The sequence below is a fragment of the Numida meleagris genome, chromosome 17 (assembly GCF_002078875.1).
Source record: "Numida meleagris isolate 19003 breed g44 Domestic line chromosome 17, NumMel1.0, whole genome shotgun sequence".
In the NCBI taxonomy this organism is placed as follows: Eukaryota; Metazoa; Chordata; class Aves; order Galliformes; family Numididae; genus Numida; species Numida meleagris.
The window spans coordinates 5,162,051-5,178,899 of NC_034425.1; the positions used below are offsets into that span (position 1 = coordinate 5,162,051).

General features: G+C 49.6%; 1 protein-coding gene across 3 annotated transcripts in view; it reads left to right on the forward strand.

The window, feature by feature from the left end:
• RPTOR (regulatory associated protein of MTOR complex 1) overlaps positions 1 to 16,849 on the forward strand; it is a 120,910-nt gene that overhangs the window by 95,954 nt on the left and 8,107 nt on the right. For 2 of the 3 annotated variants that reach the window (XM_021414621.1, XM_021414623.1), the window contains 6 exons: positions 882 to 992; positions 6,313 to 6,418; positions 7,944 to 8,058; positions 8,401 to 8,525; positions 9,792 to 9,896; positions 13,530 to 13,577. In XM_021414621.1, coding sequence (XP_021270296.1) covers positions 882 to 992; positions 6,313 to 6,418; positions 7,944 to 8,058; positions 8,401 to 8,525; positions 9,792 to 9,896; positions 13,530 to 13,577 — 610 coding nt within the window. The remainder of the gene's footprint in view (positions 1 to 881; positions 993 to 6,312; positions 6,419 to 7,943; positions 8,059 to 8,400; positions 8,526 to 9,791; positions 9,897 to 13,529; positions 13,578 to 16,849) is intronic. The other variant, XM_021414622.1, reaches the window with a different exon arrangement.

Here is a 16,849-nt window from a genome sequence, read left to right on the forward strand (position 1 = left end):
TTTGATGTTTACCCCTCCCTTTACTTCAGAGCATTTCCAGGATGTTTCTGGGGCTTACTCTGTGAGAGGGAACTGGAAAAGACAGCAGGTGTGCTCTGCTGTGTGTTCTAATGCACACAGCGTGATGAAGGCAGGATGCTGAGCCTCCTTCCTGGCGTTATGGAAGGGGGAGGTGGGGATGCTGAGGTGTGTGTCTGGCAACACTTGGGCCAAGAGGACAGCACAGATTTCAGGTGCTGTGACTGCTGAGAAGTACCTGCTCTTCACTTAAACTAGCATTTGTGCAGAGCCAATGCTTCTGAGTGATTCCAAGAAAAAATTGTCAAAGCGTTAATAGGAACACCTTCAATTCTAATGGGGATAGCAGCAACAGCCTGGCTCATAGTTCTGAAGAATTGGATGAAGCCTGGGCGAATGGAGTGCTATTTCTTTCTTTTTTTTTTTTTTTCTGATGTCTTATGCTTTATTACAGACATTTAATGCATATATGGCCTTGATCTGAATCTGGGTCCTGCTGTGCTTTATCCTGAATCATCTTCCCCTCACCACTGTTCCTCGTGCCAGATTCTTGTGTAGACCACGAGGAACCTCATCCTGGGACATCATTTTTGTGCTACTCTGACACTTCAGCTCGTGATTCATACTGTAGCCTGGTTGTGTTGTGTGCTGTGCAGATGAGGCTGTTGTGCATTTCTGAGCAGTTCATGTAATGCCAGCGGTCTTGGAGCTAGACACAGAAATCTTCGTACTCTTGGCAGTGTTTTGGGGGGCTTTTCTCTGCTCAGGGATCTGTCCCAGGCTGTCTGGGTATCACTGTGTTTACAGCTTGCCCCTGCAAGCGAGGTGGACATGGGATAACGTCCTGTTCTCTTTCTGCACAGACTACTGATGATGCCGATGACACCGTTGGACACAAAAGTTTCATTTCAGCCACGGTGCAGACGGGGTTTTGTGACTGGAGCGCGAAGTACTTTGCTCAGCCAGTCATGAAGGTAATACTTGGTTGTTTTCTCTGAATGCTTTCTGAATCACGACACGGCAGCTCTTGAAAGGTTGAGATGCTGGTCCTCAGCATAGCCTAGTGGCTTCCTCTGTTCTCTTTGCTTTCTTTTCCTCTTCTGTGTGAGGAGGGAAAGGAATGGACGTATTTCCATCATTCTGCTCTGATGAGCTGTGTGACCACTGCCTATCACAGGGAGCAGAAGAGGCAGTGAGAGCCAGAAAGGTCAGGTATTAGTAGGGACAAAGCCCGGAGCAAAACCCCTGCACCCATAGAATACTTTCAAGAAAGAATGTGAAAATGGGGAAGAGGTTCTTGAGTGAAGATGGGGACAACAGGACATACCCTCCCTTTGAAGTGAGGCATGGCTCTGTACTCAGGTGTGACCTGGGAGCTGTCCTTGTAAGCTGTGCTTACCTGCACCCCATCTTGATTCCTTCACCTAGGCAGGGAGAATGTGACAGCTACTGGAATTCTGCATGGCAGCATGGGGAAAACTTCAGAGGAGTCATTATTCTTTTCAAAGTTCAACAAAAAAAAACCTGATTACAGCAAAGAATGAGGGTTGTAATGACAAATCTCCGTTGAGATCTCTTTAGAATTGAGTGCTTTCTGGTAACTCTGAGTTGGTTTTATGTGAAGCGAGAGATACACTAAAGCTTTATTCTAGGAAAAACAACAACAACAAGACAAAACAGAGCTCTTCAGGGATGAGCAGAGATCGTCAGTGACTGGAAACAAAAACTGTTAAATTCCCAGAATCTTTTAGCAAAAGATTGGGTTTCAATCTTAAGTGTGAAATCAGAATAAGCAGTAAACCTTGCCTTAGTATTAGCAACCACAATGAAGCTGACTCCAGGTACCCTGGGATTCAGGCAGCACAAACTGTAACAGAACTTTCAGCTCAACTTTCGGAGGTGTTGCAATTAACGTGAGCTATAATGCACAGTTTGTATTAATGCCACTACCTGAGCAACTCAGCAGTGGATGCTATTATGCAACCACTGATGTTTAAATCTTCAGAATGTGCAAAGAAATGGCACATTTTATGTGCTGTCTCATCTAAGAATTGCCACTGAGCCATCTGTTACTGCTCCTTCCCTTCTTTAGGCGTGTTACGTTGTTTGGTGATGAGGTGAGGTAATTGCCCCCACATTTAAGGATATCAGAAAACCAGTTACATGGCAGCTAGGTTTCCACGTAGCTTTAATTTGTTTAGAAAATCACCAGGAGGAAAGACTAGATGCTAGAGTGATTGCCTGACACTTCCTCAGCTGCTAGTGAAATTAACTTTCTTCTGATATCATTAGCAGGATAACTCATTAGAAAATACATCTGGCCCATGGGGCTCGGTCAAGCTTTATAGTGGGGTTTTCTCTCATCAAGATGAGTTTCAGTGTCTCAATTCAAGTCCAGAGGAGAGTAAAGGAAACAGAGGAGGATGTTCTTCCATCTCTTAGTTCTTATTAAAAACATTTGTCTACTTTCTAAGGAAATAAGAGGGGTGTCTTTATTAATACAATAAATCACAGTAGACAGCCAATCAAAATGCAGTTTCAATGTGTAGATGGGGAGCTGTGTGTGTGTGTATATATATATAGGTTTAGTACTTCGTGTGCATAACATTAAGAAAATTGGGGGAGGAAAGAAAACATACGGAGCGTTCCCATATTAATTTGTAGAAACCAGGGAGGGGGAGTCCTGGAAATGAAAATTTCAGGCTTCCTTTCACTGCAGTGAGTCCCAAAGGGTTCAGAGTCTCACCGTGAGAACTGAGATGCTCCAGGCTACATCCATATGCACATGTGCACAGTGATCTGTCTCTTCAGCTATTACTGTAATAGCAGGAGTAGCAGTATGCATGTTCTCTTAGCTCCCGTGGTTTGGGTTGGTAACATTCACTGCCTTGAACTGCATTTTCTGAGCACAGGGTGTCCTCAACAGCAGCATTTTAGGTAAGGTTTGCTCAAAAGAAAATCTGCGCTTCCTAATGAAACGAGGAAGTGAATTGATTTCCCCATTACTTTTGTAAAGCAGCCTTCAGAGGCCCAGTGGAGGTCTTCCTGCCGAAAACCTTGCGTGTTATACTGACTACCAGGGAATTGTATGTGGCTTTCTAATGAGGGTGGGTGGTACGTGTGCAGGGTACAGGGAGAAGTCCCACTACTCCAGCTTCCTTTGGCACGTCTTGATGGCTGCTTGTGTAACCAGGCAGCGCCAGCCATCCGCTAACTCGTGTCTTGGCTGAATTTCCAAAGCGCGCTCCTTTCCTAGAATCTGTTCCCGCATCAATAAGGAACAAACAGCCCTGGCTTGCAGCTGCTGTCTTTTGGGAGCTTTAGCCTTATGAAAAAGGCAACGAGTAAAGTCTGCGGAGTACTGATGGAAAAAGATGACGCTGATGTGCAATTCCAATACTTCATTTGGAGATGCTGCCTACCGTCATAAACAGGGAAAGATAAGACAACTATTCCTGTAATGAATAAACATAAAATGACTGTGAGTGCATCTTAGTCATATTTAATTTATGAATTCAGCTTTGCTTCGTAGACCTTGCTATGAGAATGCTTTCATTGGAAAGATTGAGGGATTAATTTCCAGTGTAAATCACTGGCTCGGATTCAAGCCATCATACCGCTTTTGATTTATCGATTATCTAATCAAATACACGGAGAAAGAAAACACCGCATTGTAAATCCTCGGTGTGCCAGGAAAAAAACAGGTCCCTACCGCAGCTCTCATCTCTCCAGAAGTCGTTCCCCTTCCTAAAGCTGTGATGGCCAAGGGCTGTTCTGCTCGCCACGGGCGGCCTTGGACCGCACGGCACAGGAAAGCCTTGCTGCCAGCTGTCAGGAAGCCCTGAGTCAAGGAGAGCGGAGCCAGCATCTGCTGCTCCCAGGGCTGGCAGAACATGCAGGCAGGAGCTGAGAAGGATCCTGGAAGGTGAGAATTACATAAGGAATCCTTCCTGAAAAATCCCAGCCCTCGCTTCAGCGCTCCCTGCTCTGTGTCTTGGCCGTTGCTCAAAGTCCTGGTGGAGGAGGGAGCCCTCTGTGCGGTTGCTGCAGTAACACTAGGCAGGGACAAGCTGTATTTACTACGGGAGCAGACTGCTGCATTTTCCCCGCTCCCATCCAAATACCGGCTTCCACGCCGGCATGGAGGGACAGAGCATTAAAGAAGCAGAACTTGGTTGGCTTTCGGATGACACCACTTGGTGGGAGGTTTCGGGATTGTCGCTGGTTTGTGTCTGAGTGGAAGCTCTGAGATGCGGGGAATCGGAGCCATGTCATGATCCTCATCATGTAGCACAGTTTGCTACTCCCACGTAGCTCTGGGAGCTCTGCTCGGAGGAGAGCTGAGCAGCAGCCAAAGACTGGCTGTTGTTTACTAAAATGACTTTCTAATGCTTAAATGCGAGCTGGATGGGAGGGGGGATAAAGACATGAATAATGAGCCTAAATAGCTGGTTCTTTTGAATAATAATTTCTGGTTTTCCAGCCAGCAGCAGCTGAGCTGGGGGTCACTGCTCTATTACACACGTGTCCTGACATAATCCTGTGCTTCTGCACCACCAGAAGTTCCCTACTGACGTGTTCTGTGGGGCTCGTCTTACAGAATTATCACAGAATCACAGCATGCCTGTGTTGGAAGGGACCTCACGGCCCCACAGCCCCACCCCTGGTGTGGGCTAATTGCCCCAGAGCTCAGGCTGCCCGGGGCCCATCCACGGCCTCAGACACCTCCAGGGATGGGGCACCCACAGCTCTGGGCAGTGCCGGGGCCTCACCACCTCTGGGTGAAGAATTTCCTCCTCCCACCTGACCTAAATCTCCCCTTTCTTCTCCTCTGTTCTTGCACCCTCCCGATGAGATCGCCCACCCAGCTCTGACCTGCAGGCTGCTGGGAACGGGGGAAGTGCTGCATTGCACTGGATGCGGCAGCTCTCTGTGCTCCCTGCAGTGCTGGTCTGGGGGCTCAGCCGGTCAGAGCCGTGTCTGTCTGCCACAAGCACGCTGTGCCCTGCAGCACACCGAGCTGAACTGGTACCCAGCACCTCTGTGCGGTCACACGTATTGGCAGCACTTGGAAATGAGAAGTGTAGTTCAGCAGATCTCATTACAGGAAGAATGTTTATTGCCGAAATCAGATAACAAAGCAGCTTTCAGCTCAGCCTCCTCAGAAAAGTTCTTTTTCTTCAGAGCCGAGAAGCCCAGCAGCTCCTTTAATCCAATATTCTTCATGTGCTAGAAAGCAGAGGAGTGCCTCTGTCTGCTGCAAACTGGGTTTGTTGGCCCTAAACTGAGAGAGCTGCTGGGTGCCCCCAGGAAAATGTGCTGTTGTGTTCGTGCCCCGCTCATCCCCTGGCCTCCCAGGTCCTACTTTAATTTATTCCCAGAGAAGCCGGATTTTCATTAAGGTGTAGCTGTAATCTCCGTACTCTCAAATCGACTTTGATGTATTTTATCTTAGGTTTGTTTATTGCTCTACATTATTGGTCATTTGTCACTGCCTTTCTAATAGATGTCATATTCTTGAAAAATTGAAATAGCAGTCCTTTTTTTTTTCCCCAGCAGAAAGGGTGGGTTTCTTATTTTAAAGCAGCAGCAATTCAGCTCAGTAATGGTTGTTTTCCAGAGCATAATACATTTTGAAGATAGCGCATATAACAGTGGCAGGTGATTTAAGTACTTTCTTAGTCAGGAAAAAAGAAGTGTGTGTCTGTGGGGAAGGGGAAGGAGCAAAAGGACTTTGTCTTTATGTCACCCTTCTCCAGGGCACTCTCTGCCCAGAACAGCATCATTTCCTCCATCAAAGGAAGCCAGCTCATCTTCACTGACCCAAAGATGTTTCTAGAGCAGCGATGTTTGCTAGTCTGGGATAATTTTTTAAGCGTGAAGCAGAAGACACGTTTTGTATAATCATCTTCCTGCAAACAAAAACAGTTGCCATTAGTAGTGGATGTCGTTGCTGGTAATTCAAGCATCTCAGGAAGTCGGGAATAAAGCAATGCATTCTTTGGCCTGCAGTTCTCTGTTGAAAGGTAGATTTTAATGTGTTCATAGCTTTCAGCCTGTATCAAAGCCGTGCTCTCTCTTTCATCTCAAGATGAGGGCAGCAAAAGGAAAGGGGAAGGTTTCACAGGTGGTGGGAAGGCTGAAATCAGAAGGTCCCTTGAGCTCCTCTGTGTGCTGCACGGAGATGCTAAGGTGTCATGGCTTGGTCTGAGCTGAACACACGTGTTTGCGAGGGGTGATTTGTGGAGTTCTGATTTACTGTTTTATGTTGTGACCGTGCTGATGCACGGAAAGATCCCGGAGGAGCACGACCTGGAGAGCCAGATCCGCAAAGAGAGGGAGTGGCGGTTCCTGCGCAACGCCCGCGTCAGGAAGCAAGCCCAGAAGATCATTCAGAAGGGTGAGTGCCCCTCTTGCCATGCTGCAGGCAGCTCCCTGGGGCTCCCAGCACCACACTGGGCTGTAATCCCCATTAATAGCACAAGTGCTGACCCTCAGAGGCAGAGGTCCCTGTTCTTGGGCTGGGTGGCAGGGGCTCATGCTGCTGTCAGCTGTTTTGCTGCTTGTCATTGCCCTTCCCGTTACCAGCTGCTGGTTTGGTACCCCAGGGCAGGGGAGCGACCACTTTAAGTGCCAAACATGTGTCTTCCATTTGGAAAGTTAATTGCAGCTCTGTGTTAAGAAATGCCCTGTTCAGGTGTGAGCGGGGTGCTCAGCTAGGGCACAAGGTCGTGCTGGATCACCAGCTCAAACTGGAGCTCTGCAAGCCCTCAGAACCTGGCACAGGCCAGATCCCTGCCCGCAGCCCCTGGGGCAGGGTCCTTCTGTGGGTGCTGTTCCCCCCAGGCCGGGATCTGAGGTGCATGGAGCTGGAGAAACTGATGTGCTGAGTGCAGGGCTCAGTGCTGGAGGCACAGCCTGCTGCAGCACCTCGCTCTCTGGAGGTTTGCTGGGCTCGACAGGGAGCTTTAATGTCATGGAACTGCAGAGTATCATAAACCAGAATAATAGAGAAATGAAACTGGAGCCCAGGAAATGGCTTGGGGGATCTTTTTGAATACAAAAAAGGGGATTGTTCATGCTCGCCTGAAGAAAAACCTTTTTGTAGACAGTGTTCATATTTGGTTGCTTGACCTGAGCACCTGAAGTGCCAGTATTCATTAAAAAAAAAAAAAGAAAAGAAAATCTGAAATATTAAAAGGAATTAGAATAAACTTAGAATCCCTTAATGGAAATGAAATTAAATGGATGCATGCTTAAACTAACCAGGACTGAGTGAACGTCTCTTGAGCTTACAGTTCTGTGTGATGGATTCACACTGCTAAAAAATGCAGTTCCAGGGGTTACCAACACTGTTTGCAAATCATGAAGTGCTCTAAAGAGAGGAGGGGAAGGTCTGTAGCCACCATTTGGAAATCTCAGTGGAAAATATATTTTTCATTTGGAAATTAACCTAAAATCTAAAAGAACTGAACTGGAAGGCTAAATAAATAATCCACAAGCTAAAACGGAATACTGTAATTTGAATAAAGTAGGTTTCTTTTGTTTTATTTTGGCAAAAAGAGAAGTGGGTTTCTGCATCGACACAAGCTGATACTTCATAGAGTCATGGAATGGTTGGGCTGGGGGGGACCTTAACCAGTTCCAACCGAGTGATCTGAGCCCCGTTGCCACCCACTTCTTTGGTCGCCAAATGCTTAAAGAAGCACGTGGCTGGGCTTGCTCTGTTTGATCAGTTAGCAAAAGAAGGATCCCAGCATTTGTCACTGCAGGGTTTACTTTATACCTTGGGCTGAGACGTGTGGCAGCACGGAGGGGCTGGGGCTGGGGCTGTGTTGTGCCCGGGGTCTCTGTCGGCTCCTGGGGAGCAGCGCGGTCCCCATCCCTCCGCCGGGCGCTGAGCTGCTGCCTGCTGTCCCCCCCAGGCATCTCCCGGCTGGATGATCAGATCTTCCTCAACAGGAACCCCGGCGTCCCCTCCGTGGTGAAGTTCCACCCCTTCACGCCCTGCATCGCCGTCGCCGACAAGGACAGCATCTGGTGAGGGTTCCTCCGTGCACGTCGTGGTTGTGGGGCTCGCTCCGCGTGCGTTGGTGCTGCAGCTCGGCGCTGCGGCCGCCAGCGTTGCCGTCCTTGTGCAGAAGGTGCCGGGTTATGGGGCTGCACGGGAGCCCGGGTTGCAGTCGTTCCTCACTGCTGGGCTTGTGCTCTAGTTCTTTTGCAGAGGGTGGGCCTACATGGTTCGTGAAGCGAGCCTGGGTATCGAAGAACAAATTGAACTGCTGTGCAGTGTATGCAGCTTTTAGTTTAGCTGTAATGTAGATCTCTTGGATAGCTTATGCAGAAATCCAAGAACTGACTTAGTGTTCTTTCCTCCCAAAGTTTCTGGGACTGGGAGAAAGGGGAAAAACTGGATTACTTCCACAACGGGAACCCACGGTACACCAGGATCACGGCGATGGAGTACCTGAACGGGCAGGACTGCTCCTTGCTGCTGACTGCCACAGGTAAGCAGTGCAGCTCTCTGTGTGGCAGGATGGGACCTGGGGAGCCTTCTCAGAATTCGGGTCCCTGGGAGCTGTGCTGTACCTCTTGCTCTCCCTGCTCTGCATTTGGCCCAGCCCGGCCCTTCCCCTCGCCCGTGTGGTCTCAGTTGAAGCGCTTCCAGGATCGAACCCGACAATTGCTTCTGGCATCATTGAAATATCTGAACAGCTTATGTAAGTGCTGCAGTGTTCTCAAATAGCAAACAAATCAAACACTTTGCTGAAACCCTTTCCAGGCACGGCTTTATTTGTTACAGCATTCTGAGTCTCTACCTGGCACGGCAAGTTCACAGCAACCTCCTGTGCCGCTTCTCGGGCACCGTGCTCCTTAGCTGGTTAAAAGCTGCCTTCAGAGCTGAAGGGGAAATCGTGCTGCAGCCAAAGTATGAGGAATGAGGTTTTGTTGCTGGAGCTGGTTGAAGTCCAGAGCAGACAGGGATTGTTTTAGGCACTGAACATCTCCAATAGTTCTGCGTTTTTGTGCGAGTCTCTCTAATCCCTGTGTCTCAGCCAGGGAAGCAGTTCTCCAGAATGCCCTGTTGCATCATGTAAGGAAGCATGAAGAGCTTTTTCTCATTCATTGGCCTGTAAAGCCGTGAGTAAGAAATGCTTCACTCCCAAGGAACCATTCTAAACCTGTCAGTCTAAGTGTTTTCAATAGCTTTTCAAACTTGGTGCTGAAACGTACAGGTTGGGTATAATTAAGAGAGGTGGAAGAGGATTTGAGAGGGCCTTTAGGACATTTTTCTTTCAATTTATTGATTCTTAGCACAAAAGTTTCACAGATGGGGAACAAATTGAAAAAAAATACACGATGTACTTCAAAGATTTGCTGCTGATGGGCTGGGCTTTGATTCAGCTTCTTTGTGGGGCTGTATTTTGTATTTAGGAGGGTATTTAAGTGGTTCTCAGTGCCAGTAGCAAGGAGGACAGAGACAGTTCCTAGAGAAAATTGGTCAAAGAGATGTACGACATCTAATGTCAGGTGTTATTTGTAGGAAGGAGAAAAGTTCTAGAGCTGTTCCCAGTGGAACAATCCTTTAGGCTTTATGGAATAAGATTAAAGAAAAAACAACTCTAATAAAAAGTATTAAGTTCCAGTGACGCTCTCAGTCCTGGAGCTGGTTATGAGTACGGTGCTGCTCCTCTTCCTTTTATTGTGCACAATTATGAGGGTTCTATTGGCAATGACACGGCATGGCGTTCTCTTTCTTTGTGCTTCCCAAGATGATGGTGCCATCAGAGTATGGAAGAACTTTGCAGACCTGGAGAAGAACCCAGAGATGGTAACGGCTTGGCAGGGGCTGTCAGACATGCTGCCAACTACACGAGGTGGGTCCCCTACCTTCGGGGCGAGGGGGAGGGGGGGGGTGGGAAGTGAAAGGTAATTCATGCTGTTTTTTCTAGGGATGAATAGAGTAAAATGGGTTTCTCAACATCAACCACCGGTAACATCCTTGTTTAACAGTCTCTGCCTTTCTGGAATGGCCTTTGGCCAAGTTTTGGGGAGGAATTACTTTTCTGTTTCTCATAAAACAAACCACCAAGGCTAAAAGTCCAACACGACGACCTCCCACGCGTGCTGAAGAACAACTAGAGCAGCCTCTTGCTGGGGTGCAGAAGGGCACAAAGTGCCTGTTCTTTACAAGCCTCACAGCAGCCGTCTTGGCCAGGTGTTCCTCTAGGCTGTTCCTAAGGAGAGATCTGTAGAACAACGGTGGAACTGCCCTGCTCTGTGCTCGTGGTAGCAGGAGTTTGTTCTTCCCTTCTGGGTGGGATAGTGGCTCACATACTGCCTCTTTCCTTCTGATGGACTGCTCAGCCTTCGCACAGCTTTGCATGTTGCACCTCTGACTTCATTTAGCTCAATTCTAGCACTTACTGTCCACTGCTCGTTGTGGGTCAGGAGGTGGCAAGAGAATACGCAGTGCAGGTCTGACACTTGCAGGACAGCCCAGTTAAACACTGAACCGCTTTGGATGCTAGGAAACTTAGAAAAAGATGTAAAAAGGAGCCCTGGCATCCTGCCATGCACAGGATGAAACCAGAAGACCAGTTTAGGTAATCCTGAAGTCTGTTTGAAGATATTAGAGGAGATGGACATTCTGTCCCTCTGAGACCTGATAATGTACTAATGCTCTAATGGGGTTTCTCTGTCACTTGAATAGTTTTAATCAAGGCTACAGGTTTTTCTAGATGCGCTGTAGTTCAATCAGTGCTTGTGGGATTAATGCAGGAATTGCTGGGTGAGATTCTCTGCCTTGTGCTGTGCGGGAGGTCAGGTAAGATGACCACCATCACTCATTCTGACCTTAAAATCTGACAGTTCTCATTTTGGAGCTTGTGGCTCATCACGGGAGTCTGACACAGCTCTTTTAGCTATTCATTGGATTTTACCAGTGCTGCCTTGTTGAGCTCGTATCTGCTGTTTTCCTTAATACCTCCTGTTTCGTCTCCGGTGTTTTAGGAATGAGGAACTGCATTTGAGGTAACGTTAGGCTCTGTGCCTCGCTGCAGTATGTGTGCAAAACTGATGAGAAGCTGCTGGAAGTCCGCAGCATACTGTGAAAATTGCCATGGTCAAAACTTGCTCTTGGCAGAGACGTCAATAAAAGCAGGATGAAAACAGTGGTAACGTGCGGAGCGCATTCGTCCGTAGGCAGAGAGGAAAGTGCCCAGCAGTCATCTCAAGTTGCCCTTTGTAGTGTCATTCAGTTGGTCCGTGCTCCTTTCTTGCCAATGCCAGTTGTCGTGAAGGATGTTGATTAACATTTACCATCTCTGGACTCAAAATCTTGCTTCCTTGGTGCTGGTGATGGACTCACCCGAACAGCTGAAGTCTGGGAATTCCCCTGGACTGCTCTTACATCGTCTTCTTGCTGCATCATCAGTCGTGTTCAGGGAAGATGCTGACAGCTGTAGACTGAACTCCTTCAGGCTAACTCCATTTTCCTACCTTGCTTTCTATGTGTACCTTACATAAGGGCATAGCATTTGCTGACTTCACCTTCCTCTCTACAGGGCTTTAATGTAGAAGAAAGGGTTGTTAGAGAGCGTCAGTGTTTGACATTGCAAAATAGGTTAAGAGCTGAGCAAGAGCTGATTTAGCTCTAGGAGTTGAACGGTTACACTTGCCAAAGTAAGCGTGTTGAAACTTAAATCTGTTCTCTTTAAGGTGGGTTTGCCTTTTTCTTTCCAGTAAGGTCTTAGGAAGTCTGGGCCCTGTTTCCCTTGCCTTTCACCTTTGGAGTAATAGAACTAGGTTCGGAAGAAGAAAAGGGCAGATTTTTGTGGAAAGAGAAATAACTGTGCTCACTTCAAAAGAGCTATGTGGATCAAGTCCCCTTGGAAATGAGATGCTCTATTGAACAGTTATCTTTTGCTGCCAAGACTTGAGTTGTGGTCCAGCGCTGGCTCATAAAACTGAAGATGCATCTTTGAAGCTGCAGAGCTCAGGAGTTTTGCTGGGGTTTGTGTGCTCCCACTATTGATTTCCTTCTCTCCACTCCCATCCTTTTCCCCCATGTCAGACTCATCTCTGAATTTAATAGTCTTGCAACCAGAATACTGACTTTTGTAGGCAGTTTTCCCTCTTATAAAAGGAGGGAGGAATATGCGATACCTAAATACATCCTTTGGAAGCTTGAAGGCATCACTGGCTTGTCAAAGGAATGGGATATTGACAATAACAGCTGCTCAGGGGCTGTGATGGGGGATGGTCCGGGGTGAGGCACAAAGCTTAACCTCTCGCACTCCTCCAGACCTTCCTGGTGCTGTGCAGCCCGAGGTGAGAGAACTGAATGCACCAAGTGCTGAGCCCTGTCTGGGTCAGATGCTCTCACTCAGAAGTAGCTTGACCCCAGCTCCTTGCACTTCAGTCGGCTTGAGTGAGACTTAGGGAGGGTGAATCTTAAACACTGGTAAACTGCTGTGTGGGCAGTTGACTGTGTTGATTTTGATCTTAATTAGATCTGCATCTGCACACACGATGTGCCAAGAAAGCCTCTTCAAGTCAAAATTAAAGATGCATCAGTACCAGGTGCTCTGGAGTAAAGCAGCGTTGCTTCTCACATGACAAACACGAGAGACAGGAAGGTCTGAGAAAAAGGCAAAGCATGTTGTCAATAGCCAGTGTTTCAAGGCAGCATAAATTCTGCAGAAAAGCTGTAGGAAAAGCCAAGCATCTTCCAGTGAGCAGCGTAGGAAGAACATAAACCTGGAGTGCCCTGAAGCTGTGATTTCATCGCAGGAGGCTTTGGGAGTTGGGCGGTTCCTATAGGAAAGGCTGCGGGGGCTGCTGGTCCTGGGGCTGTGAGCTCACCTAGCAGCAGTGCCCCGTGCCCTGCGTCTGCTCCAGCCCGGCTTGGTGCTCTCCTGTGGCAGCGGTCATGCACACACTTCTGCAATTTTACGTATTGTTTCCTTGCGACAAAGCAGAACAGGCCACGATTCTCGTTCAGAATGACTTTGCCCTTTAAAACACCGCAGTTCCGGAATGTGAAAAAACACAGCCGTGTGAGAGGCTGCTCCCAGCCCCCGAGCGCTGCCTTTGGGCTGCTCCCCCCCCAGCTCCGTGTGTGCTGGGCCCGTGCTGCTCTCCATCAGTTCCATGGGGTGTCCCTCAGGCCACAGCTCCCCGCTGGTGGCAGGGCTGTGCAGGATGGGCTCTGGCCATGGCTCTCCTCCTGCTCAGAGCCGGCTCAGTGCAGCTTCCGAGATCTCCTTGTTGAAGAGGAAATGTCAGACAAGTGCTACTGCAGGCCAGGCCCGCACACAGCCACTGCTCCCAGGAAGGGCTGTGACCAAACTAGCGCTGCTCGGGATGGAGGCATGTGCTGCTCTCAGTGCTGCTGCTTCTCTCTGTGTCCTGTCCTTTGCTTTGAGTTGCTTTTTCTAATCCTGTTGTAAGATTTGTTTTGCTCTGGCTGACCCGTGGCGTCACCCCTAATCCCTGTCTTCTCACAGGTCTGGCCCGAAGGGTTTCAATCTATCTTGACAGAAGTAAGCAGGGAGGTGAGTGCTTTCTTTCCTGTTCCTATGGCCAGGCGGGGTGGGAAGGAGCTCCTCGTCCACGTCCGGTTGGTTGGTTGGTTTCTGGCATCGTTTGGAATGATTGCTGCGTCCTCGTGGCTCCTGGAAGGCTTTGCTGCTCCTCCCTCTCCGCTCCTCGCGCTGTGTGTGTCTGTGACGGCCGTGAGCAACGTGGGGACGGTGCCGTGCGCTCTGGGTGAGCTCAGCCGGGCACTGAAGGAAAGGACAAAGATCCGCAGGCCTGCATCATCCTCCGAGCTGTGAGCAGGAAGCGTGGGCAGTTTTCTGGGAGGCAGAAATCTCTCCTTCGTGGAAGATTTCAAAGCATCCCCAGACAAAGGAGTTTAGATGACAGGTGGCAAGCGGCCATTAAGCTGATGTGGATTTTGCTGGCTTTTTTTTTTTTGTAATGCACTTTCGCTGTAAAGATCACTTGAGAGAGAGAAGCTGAAGAATCTCACCCAGGACGTTTAGGAGAGTGAGCTTAGTCCTTTGGCAGGGCAATGCATGGTAAATGGTACAGGTTCTGTACCAGGGAGGTAGATGAGCCCCCAGCCTCCTGCTGAGGGATCCAGGGCTGCATGGGCTGTGTGGTGCTGAGTCCAGCCCCTTCTTGCTGCTGGGGCCATTGGGGAAGCAGATGGCTGACGTGCTGGCATCTGTGTGCGCACACATACATGGGGTGAGCGCTGACGTGGTGCTCCTGAGCTGCTCTGCAATTATCGATCCTTGCGTCCGTAACGATCGACAGAACGAAGGTGATTGCGGGGCTGTGCGATGCAGAGCTCTTTAGCTGGGGGTCTTTGCAGATCTCTGTTCGGAAGCAAAGCACTGAGTTAGAAATTAGCAAAGCTGATGTGTTGCTTTCATCGTTGTGGCTCTGCATTTCACTCAGAAATCCATTCTCAAATGGAAAGGCTCAGATTAGCAAGGCGTGGCTGCAGGGAATTCCCTGCTTGGTAACGTGGGCATCCGAGCAGCCCGAGGAAGGGCCAGCCACTCTTGCTGGAGCACTGCTGCTAATGCCAAGCAACTGCACTCCATCCCAAGCATGCAAATACCTGGGAATTGATGCAAAATATTCACTAGCATTTTCTGGGTAGGTGTTCTCCTAGTGAAAAATGCTGCAAAAGGATCTCTTCTTGCCGGCAAAGGAAGTCTTAAAAGCACGTGAGGTTCGCCATTCACTTGGCAGTAGAATGCACTAGCTATTTTGTAACTAAAGCACCAAAAATCCCATCTCGTTGCCCAGTCTTCTGTGGGGATTTTACTGAATGGAAGCTAAGGGGCTGTCTCTTCATTCATGCCTCGCTGGGCGCAAATCGCTGCACTGCAGATCCCTGGTACATTGGAGAAAGACCAATGGTTTAATGATGGCTCGGGTCACATCGGGCCACCGAGTGCAGCTCAGCAGCAGAATCCCTCAGGTCTGAGTGAGCCACACACAGTGCGGCTGTGACCTCTGCCCGACTGCATCAGCTCTGTCCCCAGGGCCCCCCCCAAGCGACACCGGGCGATGTGTTAACCAGGGGATGTATGTCCAACCTGCCTGCACTCCCATCCATCGCTGCCTCGCGGGAGCTGTTGGCCCCAGTAGGTAAACAGCCGTCATCTGTCGTACCTCAAGCAAATTTCTACTTAACGCCAAGCAAGAAAGAAGAAACACATGCTTGCCAGCTCCCTGCTTCCTTCCTGCTCTCCTGGGGCTTCCCAAACAAAGTGAAGGACGTCAGTACCTGCACTGCAGAAATACGGGGCCGTGCCCTCTGGGGCTGTGCTCTGCTTTGAGTCACACTGGTGCTCCTGTGCTTTGTAACCCTGCAGGTGGGAGAGGGAGAGGCAGCCTGGGGGGGGTTGGGGCACCTGGGGGGGTCCGGGGGCTGCTGTGCCCTGGGGAGGCTGCAGCCTGCAAATGGTCCAAGGATCAGAATCACACTGAGGTTGTGCTGGAGAGCGGGGGGGGAAGGTAAAGTGAGCCCATACCTACCGGAGTCTTTGGGCAAGTCCCATAGGAACAAGTTTGGGAGGAACACCTGAGTTTGGTTGGATGATTTTTATTACAGAAATTACAGAAATAACATAATTGGAGATGTGGCAGCTCCAGGGGTTCGTGTGCTTTCCGTTGGATTTCCGGCATTGCAGGCACTGCTCTCCCTTGCTGTGCGTAGTCCTTGGCATGAGGAGAGTGACACTGACTGAAGGATGCTGTGGGAATTAATGAGGTGAGGTCACGCAGCCCTCCCACTGCTCCTGGAGGGGAAGGCAGCGCTGTGCCTCACTGCTCAGCCACGGAGCCATGGAAATCATCCGTCAGAGTGCGAGGTGCTGCTGGCCGTGGGCTGTGCAGGTGTTCCTGACGGTGCCCGGTGCAGGCTGCCCACATTCAGCCGTGATAAAAATAAGCGCAGACACCAGAACGCAGCTGTTTTCAACACCACTGATATTTATTGAAATTTATACAGGGAACGGGCCCCGTGAGGCACATATCTGATGCGCAGGGGGAAATCCTGGGGGAGCAGCCATAGGAAGTTACAGCCTGGAGAGCGGCCGCTGATGCGCTGCTTTGTGCATCATCTCCCATCACACAGCACTGCAAGCACTTCTGCTAAACGGCTCAGGAACAGCAACAACCACCTCGTTTTTTTTCCCCCCCTGCACTGTGGAAGATTTATCACTTGCTATCTGAGAACGCATCATTCCTGACAGGATAATCTTAATCTTAGCTAACGGTGCATTTGGGGAGCTGCATTGCTAGGTCCCGGTCCTGCAGGTGCGTGGCCTCGGCTGGGGGCTGCGTGGGGTCACCCCTCTCTGCCCTGCTGCTGTAAGCAGGAGGAGCTCAGGAGCAGGGCTGCAGGTGCCCGCAGGATGCATTCATTTCCTTCCGCCTCAGTGAGGCCGAAGCATCCTGCAGCCAGCGCTCAGCAGGTGAGTCCTGGAGAAGGACCTCTGCTAATTAAAAAGGAAATGATAATTAGCAGTAAGTCTCCGTTTGCCCCTCATCCTAAAATACGACGATTTAACGTGTAGACAGATGTGAGCCGGCGCTCTGTCATTCCCACCGTGACATCATTTGCCCTTTGCTGGGGGTAGTTCGGCTGTTTTCTGTTTCGTTGACGCCGCTTCGGCAAGGCGCCCTCCCGCGTCTCTCGCAGCCGGACACGCGCTCCGTGTCACAAAGACTTTTGCTCCCCGCGGCCGCATTTAAACCGTGGTTTTGCGCGCCCGCCTCACCCGGCGCTTCTGCTCGGCGC